We start from the raw sequence: 22,448 nt of genomic DNA, 5'->3' as shown, positions 1-22,448 counted from the left end.
AAATCGAATCAATTACTTTCTGCACGAGTCTGAGTGGTATACGTAGTTCGGTACTTTCGGAACTTTCTTCGTGATTAATCAGGGCTGTGGGCGAGTCTGCGCCATCAAGTGTCAAGTGCGACGACAACGTCTCCGGTTGCTCTCATCCGTTCAGTCGGATAGCACCGGTGAGAAAAAGGCCTAAATCCAGTAGGCGTCGACATATTTTGAATTTACGTGTACGCCGGTACACTGACGGAGTGACAGAGACACTATGACCCCGGGCGATCGGTTTCTCAACAAAAAATCATAGCTGCATAGTGTCGGCTCGTATTTCGGGGACGGAGTATAGCATCCACTACCCTGGACATAACTATATCACACAGTCCGCGCGATGGTCCGGTTGACATTAGTGCGGGCGCAGCCCTGAGCAATCTCCATTGGGGCGAATTCACCTACGTATACCAACACCCCTGTCTCTCTTGACGCCGTCCTATGTTGTATGATCGGACATTTGCCATGCTATCGTAAGCGATATATTGGAATATATTCGAAGCAGATCGAGTGGCTAATTACTGTGGCGGATCTTTTAATAGAAGATGATGATTACTATGTGCTATCCAATGTACTCGTGGAAATCGTACATTGAGAAGCCGATCACCCGTCGACCCGTTGACTTGTTTATCCCCTCTGAATTCCCTAGCCATTTAAACCAATGCTATCGACGTCATGGCGCTTGATGATACCCGCACCAGTGAGCTAGAGGAATAGCGCACTGCAGGGTTATCGTAGTCAGTTTCAAACTATATGGGGGGCCTTGTCTACAGAAGAGAGAGAAAAAAAAAGAGGGGATAAGCATATGATCTTCCGATATTATAAACCATATTGGACCTCATTTGACAGTTTTGCATCAGGTGCTTCTCTATATATGTAGATGAATCATCGCAGTTCTCCCATAGTGGTGGTCACTCGGACGCCACTGAAGTAGTTCGGCGCCGATCACCGCTGAGGTCACACATTGCCAAAAGAGGCTTGTACATAACATCTATGCATTTAACTGTGGGGAATTCGAGTGCCTTGAATGGCAAAAGGTTGCCTACATGGATTGTACACATTATCTTGTATGTGTACTTCTATTAAGTTCTATCAAATATAAAAAAAGCGCACGACCTTGGAAATGATGATCGTCATAGCCCTTTAGACAAATCTTATAGTTACTCACTCCACTGATCTTCGGTAGACATTCTTCTTTTTTTTTTCTATCGGAAGTCATTTCCATTCTTTTATACAAAGAAAATCCTCTTTCTTTATTCACCATTCTCTCGCTTTCCCCAAACGTGAAACACCCAAATCTCCACATGCAGTCAGCCTAGACCTGCAACGCTCTTTGTTCCATTTTGCGCTTGAACCAAAAACCTACATAAAACTATATACCCTCGTGACCTCCGAATTTCATTCCAAGGTTCTACTTTGGAATTGAAGATTATATAGTCTCCCCCCCCTCCACCAAATCAGCACAAAACAAAACACTCGTTTACACAATGCGCGACACACCCTCCAAGTTCATCGAGATCCTCGATCCCAAGGACTTACCTCGACGTATGTCCGATTCAGACGTCCGTCTCGAGGATGTCCTCGCCGACCACGAAGCAACCATCAACAGCCGAGCTCGCTCCTCTACACAATCCTGCGCAAACCCAGGCAAAACCCTATCTCGTACGAACTCGACATCCCCAACGCCACGCTGGAAACGTTTGAGCAATATACTCGCGCAACCCCGCCGGAACTCTTAATATACACCCCTCCCTGCAGTGGTGTGTGGCTTGGTCAGATCATATTACACTCTATTATATGTCTCAAGTACCTGTTAAGATTTGGGAAGACAATGCCAAACATATTTCTTACCATGTGAAAATGAAAGAGTCAAAAAAAAGGAAACGCAGATGAATTTTTTTCTTACGGATTCACGACTTGGCTAGCGAGTTCGGGTTTATGTTTCGTGCCCGCGGTAACATGAACTGAGGACTGTGAATTGCAAACGAGATTACGAATTGAAATGATACGAAGTGTTGTGCGCGGCGGCGTTACCTCTGCTATTCGGGTGTTTTCGAATGTTTGGCTTCAGATCGTTTTTGGTCTGCTCTGCTGGCACTGGTCCAGTTGACAAGGGGATTTTGCCCCGCTTTGATCTGATGAATTTACACTTTGTCTAATGAGGGATTTGGATTTGGATTTAGATCTAGGATTATACTATTATGATCTAGATTATGTTTGGTCCTTTGGCATATATATGGCTGTATAGAAACCGAATTCCTCAAAAAAAATGAACGGTCTGAGACCTACGCTTGCCTCTTATTAACTTGTTAATATAATATAACTTCCTTTCTCTAGTACTGGTTATCCCTGCTATAGCCGTAATGCCTTAAATACCCGATTAGGGAACCAACATTGAGTCGGAACCTTCTCTAGGAAGCGATAATAACCGAAATGCTATTCGACCCGGTTGTTTGTTCTTGGACTTTGTACCTGGCAAATATTAAATCCGGCGGGGTCCTAGCTCTGCTGGTATTCATCTGGCTTATAGCATGTATAGAATAGAGTACTGGACCTTGGACTAAGATGAGCTAGGATAAGGGGTCGCACCTCGGAGTGAAACATTCGTGCTACGAGTACACTCTCTGTTGAACTGGTCTAATAAAAGTGGCTTTGCTGGAAAGGTTTCAGAAATTAAGTCAGGAACGGGATGTCGGTGAAACTGGGGTAGTTCTTTCATTTTTCCTATCTGACACAACAGCTCTTGGTGTTAGGTGATACAAATCGCGATTTGGCGCTGTATCTGCCTCCGTCCCTGCGCCGGACTATTCGGACCTTCAAGCCTAGACTGAATCGCCGGCATGTAGGGCAAGCTATACGAGAGACCTGCGGATGTAGATTGAAATCGAGTGATCTTGAGTTGGAAAGAGGACTGTAGCAAAACGACAGAGAAAGTCGGACAGATTTCGGGACTGGCTCGATCTGTTAACATTATAATCTACATACCTTTGGTACAGGTTGAGTTGGTCTGATTGAGTATCCCCGGAGATTTCCCGGCATACTATTTATCCCGTCGTCTCGATCATCCAATCAGCTCCATCCCATAGTCGCCTTTCCTCTCTTCCAGCAACCTGCTAATCTCGGCTGGATGCACCACATTAAACGCGACCATTACTAGCAGCATAAGAGCAGCGTCGAAAATGTAACTCCAGAACTCTTGCTGGAGCAATGTCCCGCTACTTCCCTGGTTGTACTCGATGTACCGGAATATGGAACGGATGAAAATAAGCAGACTACCGATGTATAGCACGGCTTGGTGTTTTTTCCAGGGGACATCGTGCTGTTGTAGTACCCTTGTCCCGTTTTTCACAAGCTTGACGTGGAAAATTATGCTGGTGATTATGAACAGCCCAAAAAAGATAATTTGGATGATTAGGCCGACTTTAATCACATTTCCACCTTTTGCGGCTGTGCTGACGTTGACGAGCATTCCGGCTCCTGCATTGTTGCAATATAGGGTTAGTCAATCTGAGATTTTAGGATATCGTCGGCGCCTCGAGGGACGCGATATGGGTCTTACCTCCCGCCTGAACCAAAAAGGATATCACATCACCAACCACAAAGATCTTCGTCAACCACGAGCGTCGGATTGGTGACAAGTGTTCTCCACCAGTGACAATCATGATGCGGCCAAGTTCCATATAAATACTTGCGGCGAGGAGCGATGGTGCGACGAGGACAAAAATGGCTTGTATGGCAAGAGGAGGGACGGTATATCTTGGATATTCGTTGGAAGAAATAACACGCTAAAACATTGGATTGTAGGTAAGCATGTTCCCTATCCGACTTATTCGAGTATCGAGGCTGACTTACGGCTGTATATCCAACGACCTCAACTACAGGGAAAAATGTGTTAAAAAACTCCCGGAGAATAGCCCGAAGAAAGGCTCCAACAGCAAGTTGATACATTGAGGTGGTACTCACATATTCCTCCGGATATAAAAGCGATGAAGAACCAAGTCCGACCACGGAACATTTGCCAACAATGCGAGATGCTTGTGATTCCGAACAGGACAATGAATGTCACAGCGGCTGGTATTGATGGTATGTAGTCATATTCTCCCATATACTTAACTTGCACCATTTTGCTTTTGAGCCCTATAAGGGACTTTTCCGTGAGTTCAATCAAGAAACAAACTAAATATTAGATTTGAGCAGACCAAGTTATATAACTCCACATTTCAGGGATTTTCCAGCATTTCTAAACGTTGGAGGCCTGTTATATTTTTGGATATAAACTCAAGACATCCTAAAATGGTATAGAGTTCGTATAACGTTCCTGGCTGGAGTTGCGCGTTAATTGGCTTATTTACCATACTCGGTCCAACTTCCCGCCGAAACAAATCTCACGGTATGAATAAGTTGAAAATTCATCTTCTCCAACTGCTATTTCGGGGGCTTTTAATTTGGCAATCGGAGTCTCCCATATCCGAGCCCCCACAAGGCTTGCGCCTCAATGTACTTGTGGACCCCCCGATCACCCCTTTCCATTGCTATGTTAGGTACAAATCTTGGAAAGAATATGTTCAATGTCAGCACAGGGATATTTTTAGGATTGATTTAGATCATATAACCGCTAGTCTCTGCTCACGTTATGCTGATACTAGGTGGTGGTGTGGCTTACGCTCGCCTCTGGGTAGCTTATGCATAAGGTGAGAACTGTGGATGTAACTACACGGCGCTTCCTTTGACCCCGAAGTCTTCTTCTGTAACACAAGGAGACGGAAATTATGGTTCTCGCTCTATATTACCCGGGCTCACTAGGCTGTAAAAGATGAGACTTCATCATCATATCATCGCATCATGATTGCGTAGCGTGAGATGACCAGAGATGCGAGAGATTAAAGATTTTGACAGCTTGCCTGGTCACAATTAATAACTTCCTACAATTATATGAGAAGTAGCTTGCTAGCCATTGGTATTTTTCATCTCGATTCACTGGATTCTGAACTATAGGAATCCTTGCTGTACACGGCACTGTATTATCATAATGAGCAGTGGCAGGGCTTCGCAAAATTATTGCAACCACAGAATCCTGAGCCGAGATTGATACGGTCTATCTGCATCATCATCTTTGTGGCTAGGTATCCTGTCATTCTTAGAATAAGAATCCATCAGTCCCACTCGAAGAAAGAGTAGAGATGTGCACTCTCTTGGATGGATACTCGTTCCTTATAGGTAGGGTTCCAATATAAAAGGGTATTCGAGCTCGAATGGATTGAAGATCCAGTAATCAAGTATATAGATCAAGGCATGCTGGAAGAACCTCATATCTCGTTCGAAAATGCACCCTGGAAGGCTTTCGCCTCACTTATAAGGTCAAACTTAGGACAATACCCATATACCCAAGGAGCATTTACGGTAATTAAGAACCCCAGCAGAATAAAATCCCATAAACATTTTGAACTCAATGGCCGACAAAACCAAAAATAGAAACAATTCTATTTATGTGAACAAGTTTTTCCTAAATAGTGCATATCGCGCATAAGATCTCTTATCAAGCCTGCCCCACATCAACCTCCCCATCTCAAATTGTCCAAAACACAACTGCAGCAACCCTGTGACGATCTGTGATTGGAGCTTTCCCTGCAAAAGCCCGCGTCTAGTCTCAAAGATCCAACGCCAAGAAACGAACTTCCGCGACGCTCCCCGAGGCCCCAACCGTCGCGTCTTTGGGCGTAAATTGCCAAGACGTGTCATTCCACACTTGTCACCTCGTCCAGCTCTACCAGAATCCCAGAAGCCAAAAAAAAATGGCTTGGCTCCAGCAAACCCCAGGCTCCGGCGGTCGCGCCACATCCCCCACAGTCTTCGAGCAGCAGCGTGAGGAACTCGTCCGAGAGATTGCAGTGGTATGTACCACGTCCACGAAACTCCCGTCGCACTCGGGAACCCTTATCAGCCGCCGCAGCCGATGTTAATTTATTCGAATAGGGTATGGAGCAGGTACTTCAAAATATGAACCGTCTCAATCGGAATTTGGAGAGTGTGATTGCAGTAAGTTTCAGTGTTTCTGGCCAGAGAAAACGCATCTGCTAATGATATCATTAGGTCGGGAATGAATTTGGATCTGTGGAAGCTCTCTGGTCCCAGTTTGAAAATTTTATGGGCCGGCCTGAAGAACAAGGCCAGGAGGCTGGCAATGGCAATGAGAACCGGAAGGTTAGTGGGGAGAGTGATGCGAGTAAGTCGGGAGTAAAGCGTGAAAATGACGAGGGTGACTCGACAGTCATGCAGTGATGGTTTACATTTTGGTCTGCATGACGGGTGTCGGCGTCGGGCTGTTTTACTTTTTTTTTTCTTAGATACCATTCAAAATTCGGGTTACGTTTACGACCTGGGAAAAAGATATACGAATTCCTATGGGGAAGGCATTGATAAACACAAAAGGTCAAATGTATTGTTTCAGTAACACGTAGGGCGTCGCTTTCGTCAACAGAACAGAACAAATCAGATAACATAAACATAACACCAGTCCCATGCATGCCAATGGAAAACGGCAGAGACCCGAGTCATGAGAGACATCAAATGGAACAAGGGGGACAAGGGTCGTGAAAAAAGGCCAAAAAGAACACAAGCAAGGGGGGGGGAACGTGAAATAAAAGAAACAGCCTCCAGCAAAAAAAGAATTGAGATCATTGTAAGGGCCGCGCAGCGTATCGATACAACAGAAGGATTTGGAAAGTCATGTCTAGCTTTGTCCAGCTCGCGGCGACATATCACATACATAGATGAGCGGGCAAGCAAGCCGACGAAGCAACCAGGCTTGTGGTTCGGCCAAAAAGAGAAAGAAAGATCAAAAAATGTTGAGAATGGAAAGAAAACACAGATCGGGTAGAGTCAATCTACAGGATCTTACAAGTGCGTTTCTTAATCTTCTTGCCGGGGCGGGGGCCTCCACCTCCTGAAGGCATGGTACCACTGCGACTGGTGCGGTTATTACGGGCATTGCGGCCGGCAGGTTGCTGGGCTGTCCAGCCTTGTTCTTCGATTGAGATGGCACAGTCAACAGCCTTAGCAAAGACTTCATCCACACCGCGCATTTCCTTGCTACTGCACTCGGCGTATGTTGCACCCATCCGTTGGGCGACATTTTCGCCTTGCTCTGGTGTGATGGGTGTCAGGCCTTGTGTCTTGAGGAGTTCAATGCAAGTTCTCTTATTGCGCAAGTCGGACTTCAAGCCAACGAGGATAATGGGTGTGGTGGGACAAAAATGCAGAACCTCGGGATACCACTAAAAATAGATACGTTAGACAAATCAAGAAAAATAGTTCCAAATTTAGAACTCACCTTGTCAACAACATTCTCCAATGATGCGGGGCAATCGATAGCAAAGCAGACAAACAGAAGATCAGTCTCGGGATAGGACAATGGACGCAAACGATCATATTCCTCCTGTCCAGCAGTATCCCAGAGGGCTAATTCAACGGTCTTGCCAGAAGCCCGATGGGTTGTTTGGGTGATGTAGTTCTCGAACACTGTGGGGACATATTTCTAGATGATAATTAGCACCAAGAACACGTATCTTTCCTCGCAGATTGAACGTACCTCTGGGAAGTAACCTTGGGAATAGCTGATCAACAGACAGGTCTTGCCACAACCACCGTCACCTACCACTACAAACTTTTTTGAGAATGAGGGCGGCTGAGTGATATTGGTTGCCTCGGACATCCGTCCGCTGGAGACACTGGTATTGGTGCTGGCAGTGCCGTGGCTGACTCGGACACTATCGCTGCGCGCTCGACTGTGACGCGGTGTCAAAGATGGAGGAGGGGTGGCGAGAGAGCGGCGGCGCGAAGCCGCATAGTATTGATCTTCGTACATAGCACTCATGATGAGTAGGGGCAGGGGTTGGAATGTCCCACGTTTGTAATGTGATACAGGGGGAAACGGGAGTGATAGTCTGATAGGATGAAATTGGTATGGAAGAATTAAGAGACAAGAATGAAGAAAAAAAGAGGAGAAGATAGATCTAAAAAAGATCTAGAGGATCGATAGAGCAAGAGGGTCTGGCGAGACCCGTGAGACCCGTGAGACCCGTGTTTACACCGGGGCTACCATAGCAACGACCGTACCTCCATGACGCCAGGGCTCCGCTCCCCACGATCAAAGGCCTCGATATCCTATATGCTACCATTGACTAGGTTTACCTCGATCCTGTTTTGATTCGACTCCGCTAATATAATCTTGTTCCCCACCGTTCAGCTCACAACTTCCCAGCTTTTTTTTCCTTGTATGTTTACCCGATGGTCATGTGATCGTAGATCTTTCCTAGCATATGACTCCCACTTTATATTTATTTTCACTACAAAGTAGAGATCACTATGTATGGAGTATATATTAGTGTAAGCTATGATAGCCTATGTTTATATTGTATCTTCTATAAGGCCCAGATCTAGAGAAAGGCTGTAAATTCGAGCATCTAATTGAAAATCGACTGCTCCGTAGTCGAGCAAAAAAAAAAAGTACAAATTGGGTGCCACACTAACTCTGCATGTCATCTTTTTACCTTTCGTTTATATTTTGAGGTCGGAGAAGACCGACAGCCGCAAGAGCCTCCAAGATACGAGGTCACAATAATCTTTCTCTTGATTATTATTATAACATTGTTTTTTTTTTCACTTTTTTTTAATACTATTTGGGATGTTATATGTACGAACACTCCGATGTGTTTTTGTTCTTTTTAGATATCTTTTTAGAAGACGATGAAAAGCATAAACTGCGCAGAAGATAGCAAGAGAGTCAATTGAAATCTACTAGAGACCCTACTAGATCGGCATCGGATTCACATGTACATATCTATCTAACTAACTGTCGACTTGAAGGACTATCTAGTGAATGATAGGCATATATACCGAAAAACTGTAGATCACATATAATTTACTCTGCACAGAAGATGATCTACACAAATGAGATAGTCTATCAAATTACTTAGCAAAAATCGAGTCCAACCTCTAGGGCTACGATGGATGTATATTCCATCCATGGATCCTCGGCGGACAATGGCAATGTGACTAAGCACACACATGGCCGGGCAGGCTCCCAGGCTCCGGGCAGCATCAGGGGCTTGAGCCGCGGATGACCTGTCTTCCCTCTTCACTTTGGATAATCCTATTCAACCTCGAGTTTCTCGATTATATCATTTGCTAATTCAATCCAACTTCAATTCGCTCCTTATGTTCCGAACCCTATAACCCTCAAACCTCAAACGGATCGGCAGGCAGCGGCCTGTCTATCTATGGAATCCATCCGATTCCGACATTCTCTGGATCGATAACACTGCATCATGGGCACGAGCAAAACAGACCAACCCGATGCTGGGCTGAAGAGTTTGAATCACTGTATGCGACACCTTTCTTTTTTTTGGTCCACCCGTGGCTTATCGTGATGTGCACTAACCGCCGCGCGTTTGCGACATAGATTCGAGTCAATTGCCCCTCTGGCGGTACTGGCCGCGACAAAAGCTCATCCCGTTGATCCGATATGAGACGCCATATTTAGCTTGGGTGCAGGAGAAAGTGCGCACCCCAACCCTCGACTCGTATTTCGCGTTCACGGCCAACCTCGGCACCCATACGTTTTTCATGGTCTTTTTACCCTTCCTCTTCTGGTGTGGTTCTCCCAGTATGGGTCGGGGGTACGTCTTCTTTCTGGAATAGAAATCATAAGTGGAAAGACTGTGGCTGACAAGTATTGCCTACAGATTGGTACACATCTTAGCATCGGGCGTGTTTTGGAGCGGCTTCCTCAAGGACTTGCTATGTCTTCCCCGCCCTCTGTCTCCGCCACTGCAGCGAATTACCATGTCCGGTTCCGCAGCACTGGAATATGGGTTCCCTTCGACACACTCTACGAACGCTGTCTCGGTTGCTGTGTATGCTTTGGCCCTGCTTGGTTCACCCGATTCAACTCTCAGCGCACAGGTCACTTTTTCACTCCAAGCTGTCACCTATATCTACGTCGTGTCTATTGTATTGGGTCGACTGTACTGCGGAATGCATGGGATGCTGGATTGTACTGTTGGGTGTGCTATGGGCGCGGCCATCGGCCTCATACAATTTCATTACGGACCGGCCTTTGAGGAATTCATTTTATCTGCGTCGCTGAAGGAAATTTCCCTACTGGGGCTTCTTATTATATCCCTCGTCAGAATCCATCCGGAGCCGGCCGATGATTGCCCATGCTTCGATGATAGTGTCGCATTCGCAGGAGTCATGCTAGGCGTGGATGTATCTTCATGGCACTTCGCCGATATCTGGGTCGGTTATCCTTCTGGATCAATTCCCTACGACCTCGAGACAATGGGCTGGATCAAGACTGTCGTTCGTCTGGTCATGGGCGTTTTGTGCGTTTTTGCTTGGAGAACTGTAACAAAGCCTGCTTTGCTGCGCATTCTGCCCCCTATCTTCCGGACCCTGGAGAAGCTCGGTCTTTTGCTACCTCGGCGTTTCTTCACTGCTGCATCGTAAGTACTAAGGTTTGAATGTTTTTCATGCCTGTGGACGTTATGCTGATCTGACCCTAGTAAATATACCACTGTCCCCTCCAACCTGAAGGATCATGACGTTCTTCCAGACATTTCTGACATCTCAAACATCATTACCACAATGCGCCATCCTCGCCGCCGAGCAGTTTCAATTGGTCCTCAATCAGAAGCTGATGCGTATGAGACCCTGGCATACCGGGAAAAACGCCGACGCGAGAGTCAATCTGGGAGCAATCGTCCTTCTCCAGTCGCAGAGGGTCCAGTGAAGTCTAATGGAACGCCCGTGCTGTCGAGAAAGGCGGCATCACTGGACGATTACGAAGGCATGATGGGAAGAGGCAGCCCCAGTTCGTCCGGAGCGGATATGACTTTCGACATGCCGACAACACCTTTTCCTGAGTTAGATTTCGAGGCTGAAGAGCGAGATGAGAAAGAAGTGTTCTCGCAGATCAAGAAGCCCCGCGTGCGGTACGACGTGGAGGTAGTGACAAAACTGGTTGTATATGCGGGTATGTGAAACCCCTAGATCTTTGACACAACCTTTGCTGATATTAGTATTCTTTAGGTATCCCATGGGTGGTCATCGAAGTTGCACCCCTGTTATTCGACCTAATCGGACTTGGAACACAATAATGAGAATGAGAAATGTATCGATAAAAGTGCAATTAGCCTTGCAGTCCCTCTCTTCTTACACCCACCAACTCTTCCGCCTGCTCCTAGCCCAGCGGGCTGTGCTGGAACAGGCCACCTTAGAAATATCCTTTACGTTGCCTATGTACATACGCATTGAAAGAAATATCCATAGGTTCATTCTTTGGTCTGGCCAGACATCCTGCTCAAACACACGGATGGCACCAGCCGCATACCATGACATAGATAGAAAAAAAATAAAAGGCACAAGGACAAAGGATGATCAAGTAAAGAGACATACAATCGCAACTCCCTTTGAGGCTGTCTTATGGTGAAGGCTGTTTAAAGGGTCCGCCACAAGGCAATTATTAGCTGAAACACCAAAGGACATTAGACGAGAGTAAAAGGAAGCTATATCTAGCGGAATTTGAAGGACAACATTCAAAGAAATCTCCTCTTGAAAAAGATAGGCAAACAAAGAGTGACAATGTGTACGGAGTACATACACCAATAGGTCAAAGCAATAATGGAGGCTGGGGGCTGGAATATGTGATGAGTCAGCAGAATGATGAAAGAACCCGCCGCGTCCGTTCATATTGTTCCCATACCTCTTCCTCTGCGGAGTATTTGCCTTCGATTCTGGGTTCGGGATAGATATTCCAGTCATGCCCAATGATGGATCTTGAAGCCTTGTCTTCATCTACCCACTCATCCCTCCTTTTTCACACCCTCAACCTTCATTCAACCACCGCCAATCTATTTGAAAGCGCGTCATCAGACGAGTAGATCGCTCTCGACTTCCTTGCTCCCCGCTCGTTCGTCGTGACTTTGTGTTTCACATCAAAATGGGATTCTTTCGCTGGCCTCGGTGCAAGCGACGCGCCTCCCCTACGAAGCCCACGAAGCCCTCGCCTAAGATTCCTAATCCCTTTGAAGCCTTGAAGCCTCTAATTGCCCACGATGGTAAGAAAGCTCCTCTTTGGAAATTCAAGTCGCGCATACTAACCTCTAGCCTAGTCTTGGATAGTTCTCAGTTCCACGTCCCAGGAGCCTTTCCGACAACTCCACCTGAATCACCTACCCTTGTTGTATCACATGGCGCAACTATCGAGGAGGAAGATGTCCCACCGAAGGGGTGGGAATTTATGGACATAGATGCTCGCGCAACACAACCACTTGTTACAGATCTCGGCCCACATCTCCACCCTCGATCGCTATCATACATCTCACCTCTGCCGAGGGCTAAGCGCAGTTTATCGCCACGACCAACCAAAGCCCCGAAGCCCGCCGAAGATGACATTATGGATATCGATGACCCTTGGGATCAACAAGCTCAACAAGATTCAAGGGTTCCTCATGGCCCAGTTTCCGCCGTACAGTTATTTTACGCCAACAGGAGACCAATTCCTGCCAATCGCATTGCATCGTGGTACGAGGCGGAATTCGAGAGACGGGAGAAAGAAAGATTAGCCCGGGAGCGTGATCAACGACGTCCAATTAGAGTGATGCCAGCTGGTCAACCCGTACGTCCGATTTCGCACGAGTGGCTTGTCAAACTCCAGCGAGCCATGCAGAGTGGACAAGGACAGGCCGTCGCCAAATCGTTAGCCGGAGACGATCTGTACCAGCGGGATATTGTCACATGTATTCGCCCTGAGGCCTGGCTCAATGATGAAATCATCAATGCCTACCTTGGTTTACTCGTTCACTACCTCCGCCAATCGCACGGAAACCTCGGGCCCAAGGAGCGGCCACATTTTCACGCCTTCAACACCTTTTTCTACTCCACCCTTCGTGATAAGGGATATGACGGCGTGCGACGGTGGGCCAACCGGGCCAAGATCGGTGGGGTAGGACTGCTTGAGGTCGACACAGTCTTCATCCCTGTACATGAGTCAAGCCATTGGACCCTCCTGGTTATTCGACCAGTAGAACGTACAATCGAGTATTTCGACTCCCTTGGATCTCGCGGTCTTCGCCAAGTGAAAACTGTCAAGCAATGGCTTCGTGGGGAGCTTGGGCCAAAATATAATGAGGAAGAGTGGACTGTCCTGCCATCAGTCTCTTCTCAGCAAGACAACGGAAGCGACTGTGGTGTCTTCCTCCTAACAAATGCTAAATCAATCACTGTTGGGATTGAACCTACCGCCATTGGCCCACAGGACATCACCCTTCTCCGCAGAAAGATCGTTGCTGAGCTCATGAACGGAGGTCTTCAAGGCGAGTTCGACCCACAAGACAGAGCAACAGGTGCAGTGTTGCTCTAAACGAACACAAAACAAACCAGTCATCTATGACTACAGAAGCATAGCCTTCTCTGGTCGATCTCTTGCATTGAATTCGGCGTTCTGCTCACCTTTCTACATAATATCGCATACCTCATCCATCCCATACCCACCCCCAATTATCCATATCAAGTACCATCCTCAAGGCGTTTTCGGTCACCATTACACATCTGATATTACGGCGCAAGGCGAACCCACGGAAAAGATGAAAATAAGGACAATGATTTTTCTTTGGTGCGCTCTTTGTGATGTTTGCAATGAATCTGAATGATACCCCCACGGTCACCACCATCATGGTGACTCAGTTGCTACAAAAAAGCTCCTTCTCGCGGACTCGTTTGATCATATTTCTCTTTTTTTCTTGGTACTCTTTTCCTTTGGTATTTTTTTATCTTTTACAAAGTATCAAGGTTCTCTGCTGCCACTTGTAGAGTCATGTATTTCTATTTTGTGGGTGTTCTGCTTCCATATGAATATACACAAGAATTTAGCATTTAGTGCAAATAGAGTATCATCCTGGCTTAGAGAAGTTGAGACTGTAAACATACTAAATCTAGTAAAGATGGCAAATCAGTGAATGTTTATTTATTCTCTCCAATAAAACAGTCATTCTGTCCAGAACTAGAATACAGAACACCCATGCCAGTCAAAGCCAAGTATCCAACAACCAAAGTATGAATGAGCGAAGCTGATAATGATACAAAGTCTCGCCAGAAAACCCTCAAAGTTCATCAATGTTGCATGGTCTCCGACAAAATTCATTAAGAGGCCTGTTCCTCCACTTCTTTCTCCTGCATTCGCGGCCCTGCCTCCCTGGTTTGCACTTCTCGTCATTTCTATCTAGCTCCAATGATTTCCCATCGCCAAGAGAATCGTTTGTGGGGGGAGTCTTTTGATGGCCACCATGATTTTGCGAAGGAGACATGTAAAATCCCCTGGAAGCATCAGAAGAACGGTTGTAGATCAGCTCGATGTATTCGATGCCCATGTATATACTATCGCCAATTTTCATGTCGCCAGTCCAGAGTCCACCGTTACTCCAGAGATTGATAACAATCATGCTCCCCATATCGGGAACTCTGTATGATTTGGCATCCTGTATCCGATTGTTGACATACCAGCGCGACATGTTCGAAAGCCAGTCAAGGCGATGTGTGGACCACGTTGTCCATGGGACAGGTACATCGGCAATGGTACTCGCACCAGGGACCTCTCGATCATGAGTGAAATCGTAGTCAGGCTGATTGGCATAGTGCACGCGATGGGATGGGTCCCGCGTTAGAATTTCAATGTCTGATTCGCAGGTTTGATCATGGTAAGTGAAGATGCCAGCACAAGCACCGTTAAGTGGCCTGCCATCACGCAGCGGAATCGGAATCGTCTTATTCGAGAGCACGGTGGGATGTCTTTTTGGATCCCGTGACGGCCATTCTTGAGGCTGAGGGGGTTGCGATATGATAGAGCCAGCCGGTAATAAACGAAACCGGACACGCAACGAGCACCGGTAGATGTTGTGTACGCGAGTCTCAATCTCCGCGGTGGAGGTGTATTCTGAAAATCGGGTGGTGCGCAAAACAAGATACGTCGCATGAGGATCACGTTGCTCATGGTCCCGGGTGAGAAAGACGTTATGCTTCGAATTTACCATGGGAACCGGGGCTCTGGGGGTGGCCCGGCGTTCCCAGTTCTGACTGCTCCAGTCTCTCTCAAAGGAGGTTTTGTAAAACACCAGTGATCTGGGGTCCGGGTCCTTGGAATCATGGGCTCCAGGTGAGAGCTGGCCATTGTCTAGGTCTTGGCCCTCACCCTCATCATCATCATCCCAGTCCTCGTCGCCGTAATCGATGGGCTCTGATAGGTTGAGATTGGCATGTTTCTTTAGATCCACTGCCCGAAAGTCCCAGACTTTGTAATGCTGGAAGTATCCTGGATCGGGCCCAGATATTGTGTAGCAATCGCATCCGCGAGGGCGTTTCTTGGCTGGTAATTGTCGTGGTGCTTTAGCATCCGACAAAGTTGACGTTACGGTGCCGAGACAGATCAAGGCCAACCCGAAGGACAAAATGTTGATTCGCATGGTCGCAGTAACAGGATTTGAGATTCCCAAGGTGACGGGTGAAGCGAAGGTGAACTCGGAAGGTCCTTGTTTGAGTCCACAGGAAGCCGCGCTGATCGTGATTTCCTCAGTAAATATATGTGTAAGCCTGTATCTATTGGAACCTGATACATGTCCACGGGTATTTCTTCCGAAAGATTGACACTTTGTATAATTGACTGACAATTAGCTGTCCCTAGGTATCGTACATTGTCTGGTAGATGTGCCAAATTGGCTAACATCTTCTCATATCTCTTTTCATACAGTAATAATTCATTCCCCTGGCCCAGTCTCCGGCACTAATTCAAAAAGATCTTGCTTCAATACCTCCAATACCAGATTCTCATCAACATCTTGAAGATTCGCCGATGAAGCGGGGAGCTTTTCGTTTCCAGCCGCGTCATCATCGTCACTTGTGGTGGAAGACTGAGCCGTTTCATCTGGCCCAGCGGTGCGAAGATAGTCTTCCTCCAGAATGAATTTGGAGTTATCTTTGTTTGCAAATAGTGTCTCCGCTGATTCTGGCAGTGCATAAATCGTAGGGAACTCCAGGACAGTCCGATTGCGAAGAATAGTATTAAGCGTTGAGGATTGCAAGAGAGGAATTAAGACAGGTTTGTTGGTCGTGGTTCGTGGACGGTGAAGGTAGAAGTAAAGACCACGGTGAGGGGAAATGGTCTTATTTGATGCTTTATCCGTTTGCTCAATTGAGGTATCTGTTGGTTCCTTTGCTGGGTCTTTGATCGGGGATGGTGGTGGTTTTGTGTCTGCCGCTTCAATCTCTGTCGTGGCAGGAGCACCAGGTGTAGCGATAGTTGTATTAGCGGGGTCCAAATCTTCTATTTTCTCTTCCTTCACTGGCTCGATAGCTGTCTCCGGATCTTTGGGGCGTGGGCAGCATCGATTATAGGCTTCAGCAACAGAGCATGTGTCGATGACAGTATCACGAATAGTCTTCACCCCATCAGCCGTAATCCACTCTATAGTCCAAGCAAGACGCTTATGTCTTGAGAAACACCCAAGTTAGTACAAATTCTAAATCAAAAGACATAAAGACACGAAACTCACTTGGGATGCAAACGCGACCCATTCTGCTTATTCCTCGACATCCCCTTCGGGGCTCGGAGAACTCTCACACCAGCAGTCTCGGTACCGCGCAAGAACGCAGCTTCGCCCTTGGCAAGGCCCTGGCTCGGGTTCTTCCTCTTACGGCCGGCAGCCGGATGCTGGGAACCTTCCGAATTGCCATCATCAGCCTGGGCACCGCTCGTAAGATCAATCCCGCGGTTATCGACTTCTCTCTCCGCGCGCTCGAGGGTGCGCTCGATGCTGGTGATGAAATTAAAGTCGCGGTCGAACGCAGATTCGGTATTTAATTCATTGCGCTTTAGATATGCGGCTGGGTCGCGCACACCGGAGCATTGCGACCAGAGTTTGTGGCGACGTGTGCAGGGTAAAGAGCAGGTGCGTGTTGAGCAACGTGGACAGCGGTATTTGGGAGGATTCACATGGCTGTACCGACATAGGTTAGATTCAAGGTATACCAAAATTTAATTGTTCATGTGTATACCATATTGAACAGAGATCACTAAGCAAGGGATCTGTGTCGGCCATCTTGATTGTTTGACTGATTATGCGTTAGAGAGTCGGACATTTCTTGGAATGATGCATTTGATAGGAAATTTATTTGTCTTATCGATAAGCGCCTGAGGCAGAGATCTGGAACTAACGTAATCCACTACCGAGTGACGCACACTACCGAGTGACGCACCCCCTCCCAAAACGCGTCAATTAATATAACCCTCTCTCTTCAACCACCCACTATGCCACCAATTCGTTCTCGATCGTCTAAAGATTCAACCGAGCAAGAGGGTAGGATCTTATTAGCTATCCAAGATTTTAAGAATGAAAAATTCTCTTCAATTCGTGAAGCTGCGCGCTGTTTTAAAGTGCCTGAGGCTACCCTCCGCCGCCGCCTCCGGGGTGTTCAAAACCGCGCGATTTTACGCGCTAACTCACATAAACTGACTGAGCTTGAAGAGCAATCTCTTGAAAAATGGATACTCTCTATGGATCTACGTGGAGCAGCCCCCCGGCCTGCTACTGTACGAGAAATGGCGAATCTTCTTCTTGAAAAGCGCGGATCTAGCCCGGTTCTTTCGGTTGGCGAAAATTGGGTTACAAAATTTGTTAAACGACGTCCTCTTCTCTCCTCTCGTTTCTCGAAACGTTATAGCTACGAGCGTGCGAAATGTGAGGATCCAAAAATTATAAAGGAGTGGTTTGATCTTATTCAAAAAACTATCCTACAATTTGGGATCGATCCGGATGACGTTTATAACTTTAATGAGACGGGTTTTGCGATGGGATTAACGGCGACTGCGAAGGTTATTACGAGAAGCGAATACTACGGTCGGCGAGCACTTTTACAACCTGGAAATCGTGAATGGGTGACGGCTATTGAGTGTATAAATGCTACTGGTTGGGCCCTTCCACCGTGTGTGATTTTTAAAGGCAAAGTCTTTATTGAATCCTGGTTTGACGGCCTCCCGGACGATTGGCGATTTGAGGTTAGTCCTAATGGATGGACCTCTGATGAAATTGGACTTCGCTGGTTAAAAAAGCTCTTTATTCCTACCACTTCTATACGTATGAAGGGGGTATATCGGCTTTTGATACTTGACGGCCACGGAAGTCATTTAACCCCGAAGTTCGATGAAATCTGTGAAGAAAACAAAATTATACCGATCTGTATGCCTCCGCATTCCTCTCACCTTTTACAGCCTTTGGATATAGGCTGTTTTGCGGTGTTAAAACGCTCGTACGGCCGGCTGGTTGAAGCAAAAATGCGGGTTGGGATAAATCATATTGATAAACTTGATTTCCTCGAAGCATACCCTCTCGCACGAATTGAAGCTTTTAAATCAGAGACTATTAAAAACAGCTTCGGAGCAGCTGGTTTAGTCCCTTTTACACCGGAGAGAGTGATTTCGAGGCTTAATATTCGTCTTCGAACCCCTACCCCCCTTCTAGCCGGGGTAGTGATTGGGATCCAAAAACACCTTCGAACTATGTGCAATTGCAAAAGCAAGCCTCCTCAATAAAAGCACTACTTCGTACGAGATCAAGGAGCCCCCCTAGCCCGCTCAATTCCGCTATCAACCAGGTTTTAAAAGCCTGCCAGATCACGATGCATTCCGCCGCACTACTAGAGAAAGAAGTGAGCGATTTACGCGCTGAAAACGAGAAGAAAAAGCAAAAGCGAACCCGATCTACAAGGACGATAGTCCACGAAGGGGATCTCTCAGTTCAGGATGTTCGTGAGCTACGTTCAGAGCCATTTGAGGCTCAAGTAGCGCGTATCAACAACTATCGTGAGCAGGTTTCGGAAGGTTTAAGGCCGCCCCCCCAGGCTGGACGAGCATGTGGAATATGTAGGAAGCCAGGACATAGGAGAGAGACATGTCCAGATAGATGATGATTTTAGTTTATTTAATTTAATGGCGTTTTGGTTGAGATAAATGCATTTGAATTCAGGAAGTTGGGTGGGGGTGCGTCACTCGGTAGTGTGCGTCACTCGGTAGTGGATTACGTTATACCAATCATTTCTCCAGACAGATCTCGGAATGAGCTATCAGCAGGATTATTCATCTGCCAATGGTCTAATTCTCCCTTGGATGTGATCTTTTGCGGGGATAGACCAGTCCCGTTCTCTGCAGATGATATCATCTGTGGATGTGATGATCAATCCCCGCTGCATTTCTAAGCTTCGGTGATATCTTCCGGGCCGACGGCCCTTATTTAGTTGTTTAGATTCCTTGATTCCACCTGAGTTGCAAAAAGAATATTTATATACTTCTCAGATCAAATATGGCTACCAAAGCACTCGCGATCATTGCCGGCGTTGGCCCTGGCACGGCATGTCAACTTCTTCCCCTCTGCCTCCATGTAAGGCAGGATTAGCTGACCAAAGAGACAGGGCGCCTCGATCGCCAGGAAATTTGCGAAGTCGTATTCTGTTGTAGTTCTGGCTCGAAACCCAGACAACTACGACCCAGTCGTTCAAGAAATCAATTCCAGCGGCGGCCAGGCCATCGGCATCAGTGCTGATGTTTCCGACTCGAAGAGCGTCAATGCTGCGTTTGACAAGATTCAAGCGCAGTATCCTTCCTCGAAGGTAGCCGCCGCTGTTTTTAATCCAGGCGGCGGCCTAGTGGTCAAGCCATTCCTTGAGCTGACGGAAGAAGATTACTCGACTGCACTTGGGTCACAGGCGTACGTATTTGCTGTCTCGTGTACTCCCCTATTTTAGTCCATTACAAGCTTGATATAGTCTACATCATTCTTGGGAATTTTGCTGAATCGCTGGCTCTCACATCAGACATGGCGCCTTCAACTTTGCCCAAAGAGCTATTCCGCTGCTCCTACAAGCTCGCGAATCGTCAGAGTATCCGCCCACACTGATCTTTACAGGGGCCACTGCTAGCCTTAAGGGCTCAGCTAAGTTTGCTGCTTTTGCTTCAAGCAAGTTTGCACTGCGTGCGTTGGCGCAGTCACTTGCTCGTGAGTTTGGGCCGCAGGGCGTACATGTCTCGCATACTGTCCTTGACGGTGTGATTGATATTCCTCGTACTAAGGCCTGGGTATTTGAGCATGAAGATGCGAAATTAAGCCCCGACGCTGTGAGTCTGGCTTCATTGGTTGTTTTGCTTTGGACACTTACTGGTTATAGATTGCGGAGTCATATTGGTATTTGCATACTCAGCCACGCACGACATTTGCGTTTGAGTTGGACCTACGCCCTTATGTTGAAAAGTGGTAGGGGCTTCTCGGGAAACTTTCTTGGGTTTTGCGAGGAGTTGAACCTGATCAGTGAACGAGAAGAGCAGGATCTGCAGAATGAAGATAGTAATCGCCACATGTGCATTTACTGATATTGTTTCTTTTTGATTAATTGGAATTTAAATTAGGTATTTGAACTTTCATACACATATTTCCTGCCTAATTTCAAATATCTAAAATATCTAAAGTAGCGTTAGGGTACTGGGTTAAGGTACTGGGCGTCGGAGGGAGGGTCGGACGAAACCATTTTTATGCAACTGCTGAGTCAGCACATAACGTCACCGTCTGGGGTCATTCCAGACAACTGCACCGTCAAGCTCCCCAGAGCTCTCACCTGCCACCTCAACCTTCTTCAATACCCGTGATATTCACCATGAGCTCCGACAATGCCTCACCACAGGCAGGTCAGAGCTATAGCAACACCTCCTCAACCAATGACTCCCCCTCTAGCCGCAACCCCGCAACCTTCAAACACCTCAACATCAAACTCCGGGAAGAGACAATTGTGAGGCCTGATCTTTTCACACTGTATTTTGGATTCTTCGGCGAAGGAGTCTGGAAGCACAAGGTCGCGAAAACAGTGAATGAACGAGTGGAGAACCACTACGTGCTGACACAACGACCCCCAACCCAAGATGAGCTCGATGCAATGGTTGAGCACGGAACGCGATGCCTGTACCAAGCGCGGACGGGTGTACCCGTAAGCTCATTCATCGGAACGGCGCTTCTCTACGCCCAAGCACGCAGGTCGCCAAACTTCCCGCGCAATCCCACGCCAATGTCACTGTTCAACACGTTACGAGCCATGTCTAGCGCGCCCACTTTCAAAACCACCGTCGGGTCAGCGGCATTCAAAATGCTTTTTATCGTTACTCTTGGCGGCATGGCATCGAGTGCTTACGCGGTTTCCCAAGATGCCATGCACATGTTGACAGACCCTCGACTGAAGCAGTTTATTCAGGACGTACGTAAAGCGAAACCCGAGGATGTGCGTAAGCGCAAGATTGAGGCCGCTCATGAGCGCATCCGCCATGGGCGCAATAGTGAGCAAGGTATCGGCTCCCAGGTCTTCGGCACGCCTGGTGGGTATGGAGACAGCAACGGGTACCCACAGGAGCAGGCGTCTTTCGATCCTGTAGGGCAGCCAAATTCTTACTCTGAATACGTGAATTCCAATGATACCCAGGGGGACTCTCAGTCTGCCTCATATGGGTCGTCTAGATTTGATTCGAACATGGGTGCGGTCTGGGCACGCGGCAGAGGCACTCAACCCGAGTCAAAATCGGCTTTGGATTTCATGGACGAGGACGATGCTAGCCCTACAGCCGCGGAATATCGGGATACAAACATTGATGGGTCATCGAATGGCAGTGCTTGGGACCGGATCAGACGACAGAATGCTGCGGCACGTTCTCAGCCTCGATCCCAGCCCGGCATGTCACAGCCTACAATTAACCCTTACTCTGTTGGGTTTGGTCAGAGCGATCAAGAAAAGTATGACTCCAGTCAGAAAACTGAGAGGGATCAAGCACAGGCAGACTTTGATAGGATGATTGAGGCAGAGAGGAACGTTGGCAGTGAAGGATCCTCTCGGAACCGAGGGTGGTGATCTTGAGGATCTCTTGAGTCCTTTTCTCTACTTATCGCTGTATGTACAACTATGTAATTTCCAGCCTTTGAACATCTATTTTTATATGAAAACATCTTCAACTAAGAAACAACTGATACCGTTATCATTAAGCCTTTGCAGGCATATATGTTTAGCTATGGTGACCCTGGTGAAGAGAGTATGAACCAATGAAAACAAGATTTTTAAAGACATCGCTGTCTACAGTCTTGAGAAGGAAAATATCAAAATCAGAGACTAGGAGATCGGGCATTCAATCAGCCGTAGGATTAGGGCTGATGACAGGATATGGTATTTGGAATATAACTTGGGGCACATAACTCAGAAAATATCAAGCAGAACGAGAGAGGGTATGAGCCCTTAAACAGGGGTAATATCAAACCGAGGTCAATGGGCAGTGAAAACATGAT

General features: G+C 47.1%; 10 protein-coding genes across 10 annotated transcripts; 6 read left to right on the top strand and 4 right to left on the bottom strand.

Annotated features, from left to right (window-relative positions):
- Positions 1-1,520: 1,520 nt before the first annotated feature.
- N7479_011005 (uncharacterized protein) lies at positions 1,521-1,772 on the top strand (the record flags this gene model as incomplete). The annotated part of the gene is made up of 1 exon (XM_057258696.1): positions 1,521-1,772. One exon carries the CDS (start codon positions 1,521-1,523, stop codon positions 1,770-1,772), a length of 252 nt encoding a protein of 83 aa, XP_057106154.1.
- A 1,322-nt stretch (positions 1,773-3,094) lies between these two features.
- N7479_011004 (RTA1 domain-containing protein) lies at positions 3,095-4,156 on the bottom strand (the record flags this gene model as incomplete). Its single annotated transcript, XM_057258695.1, has 4 exons — positions 3,095-3,510; positions 3,593-3,818; positions 3,886-3,908; positions 3,997-4,156. 4 exons carry the CDS (start codon positions 4,154-4,156, stop codon positions 3,095-3,097), a joined length of 825 nt encoding a protein of 274 aa, XP_057106153.1.
- Positions 4,157-5,825: 1,669 nt separating this feature from the next.
- On the top strand, positions 5,826-6,312 carry N7479_011003 (DASH complex subunit DAD1; the record flags this gene model as incomplete). The annotated part of the gene is made up of 3 exons (XM_057258694.1): positions 5,826-5,924; positions 6,007-6,069; positions 6,124-6,312. The coding sequence occupies 3 exons, from the start codon at positions 5,826-5,828 to the stop codon at positions 6,310-6,312; spliced, it is 351 nt and encodes a 116-aa protein (XP_057106152.1).
- Positions 6,313-6,917: 605 nt separating this feature from the next.
- On the bottom strand, positions 6,918-7,906 carry N7479_011002 (Rho4-like protein; the record flags this gene model as incomplete). The annotated part of the gene is made up of 3 exons (XM_057258693.1): positions 6,918-7,307; positions 7,364-7,567; positions 7,622-7,906. The coding sequence occupies 3 exons, from the start codon at positions 7,904-7,906 to the stop codon at positions 6,918-6,920; spliced, it is 879 nt and encodes a 292-aa protein (XP_057106151.1).
- A 1,453-nt stretch (positions 7,907-9,359) lies between these two features.
- N7479_011001 (phosphatase PAP2 family protein) lies at positions 9,360-11,192 on the top strand (the record flags this gene model as incomplete). The annotated part of the gene is made up of 5 exons (XM_057258692.1): positions 9,360-9,414; positions 9,494-9,710; positions 9,777-10,538; positions 10,599-11,068; positions 11,125-11,192. 5 exons carry the CDS (start codon positions 9,360-9,362, stop codon positions 11,190-11,192), a joined length of 1,572 nt encoding a protein of 523 aa, XP_057106150.1.
- Positions 11,193-12,034: 842 nt separating this feature from the next.
- N7479_011000 (SUMO protease ULP1) lies at positions 12,035-13,456 on the top strand (the record flags this gene model as incomplete). Its single annotated transcript, XM_057258691.1, has 2 exons — positions 12,035-12,152; positions 12,207-13,456. 2 exons carry the CDS (start codon positions 12,035-12,037, stop codon positions 13,454-13,456), a joined length of 1,368 nt encoding a protein of 455 aa, XP_057106149.1.
- Positions 13,457-14,195: 739 nt separating this feature from the next.
- On the bottom strand, positions 14,196-15,551 carry N7479_010999 (glycoside hydrolase family 16 protein; the record flags this gene model as incomplete). The annotated part of the gene is made up of 1 exon (XM_057258690.1): positions 14,196-15,551. One exon carries the CDS (start codon positions 15,549-15,551, stop codon positions 14,196-14,198), a length of 1,356 nt encoding a protein of 451 aa, XP_057106148.1.
- Positions 15,552-15,842: 291 nt separating this feature from the next.
- On the bottom strand, positions 15,843-17,183 carry N7479_010998 (zinc finger HIT domain-containing protein; the record flags this gene model as incomplete). The annotated part of the gene is made up of 3 exons (XM_057258689.1): positions 15,843-16,575; positions 16,638-17,081; positions 17,140-17,183. The coding sequence occupies 3 exons, from the start codon at positions 17,181-17,183 to the stop codon at positions 15,843-15,845; spliced, it is 1,221 nt and encodes a 406-aa protein (XP_057106147.1).
- Positions 17,184-19,439: 2,256 nt separating this feature from the next.
- N7479_010997 (oxidoreductase, short chain dehydrogenase/reductase family) lies at positions 19,440-20,391 on the top strand (the record flags this gene model as incomplete). The annotated part of the gene is made up of 4 exons (XM_057258688.1): positions 19,440-19,487; positions 19,549-19,844; positions 19,951-20,251; positions 20,302-20,391. 4 exons carry the CDS (start codon positions 19,440-19,442, stop codon positions 20,389-20,391), a joined length of 735 nt encoding a protein of 244 aa, XP_057106146.1.
- A 393-nt stretch (positions 20,392-20,784) lies between these two features.
- Positions 20,785-22,020, top strand: N7479_010996 (putative endo-1,3(4)-beta-glucanase; the record flags this gene model as incomplete). Its single annotated transcript, XM_057258687.1, has 1 exon — positions 20,785-22,020. One exon carries the CDS (start codon positions 20,785-20,787, stop codon positions 22,018-22,020), a length of 1,236 nt encoding a protein of 411 aa, XP_057106145.1.
- Positions 22,021-22,448: the final 428 nt, after the last annotated feature.

This window comes from Penicillium vulpinum, assembly GCF_028829585.1.
Source record: "Penicillium vulpinum strain IBT 29486 chromosome Unknown utg000004l_segment0_segment0, whole genome shotgun sequence".
Taxonomy (NCBI): Eukaryota; Fungi; Ascomycota; class Eurotiomycetes; order Eurotiales; family Aspergillaceae; genus Penicillium; species Penicillium vulpinum.
The sequence above is the reverse complement of the archived record's forward strand: the minus strand, read 5'-3'. Positions and strand labels throughout refer to the sequence as shown.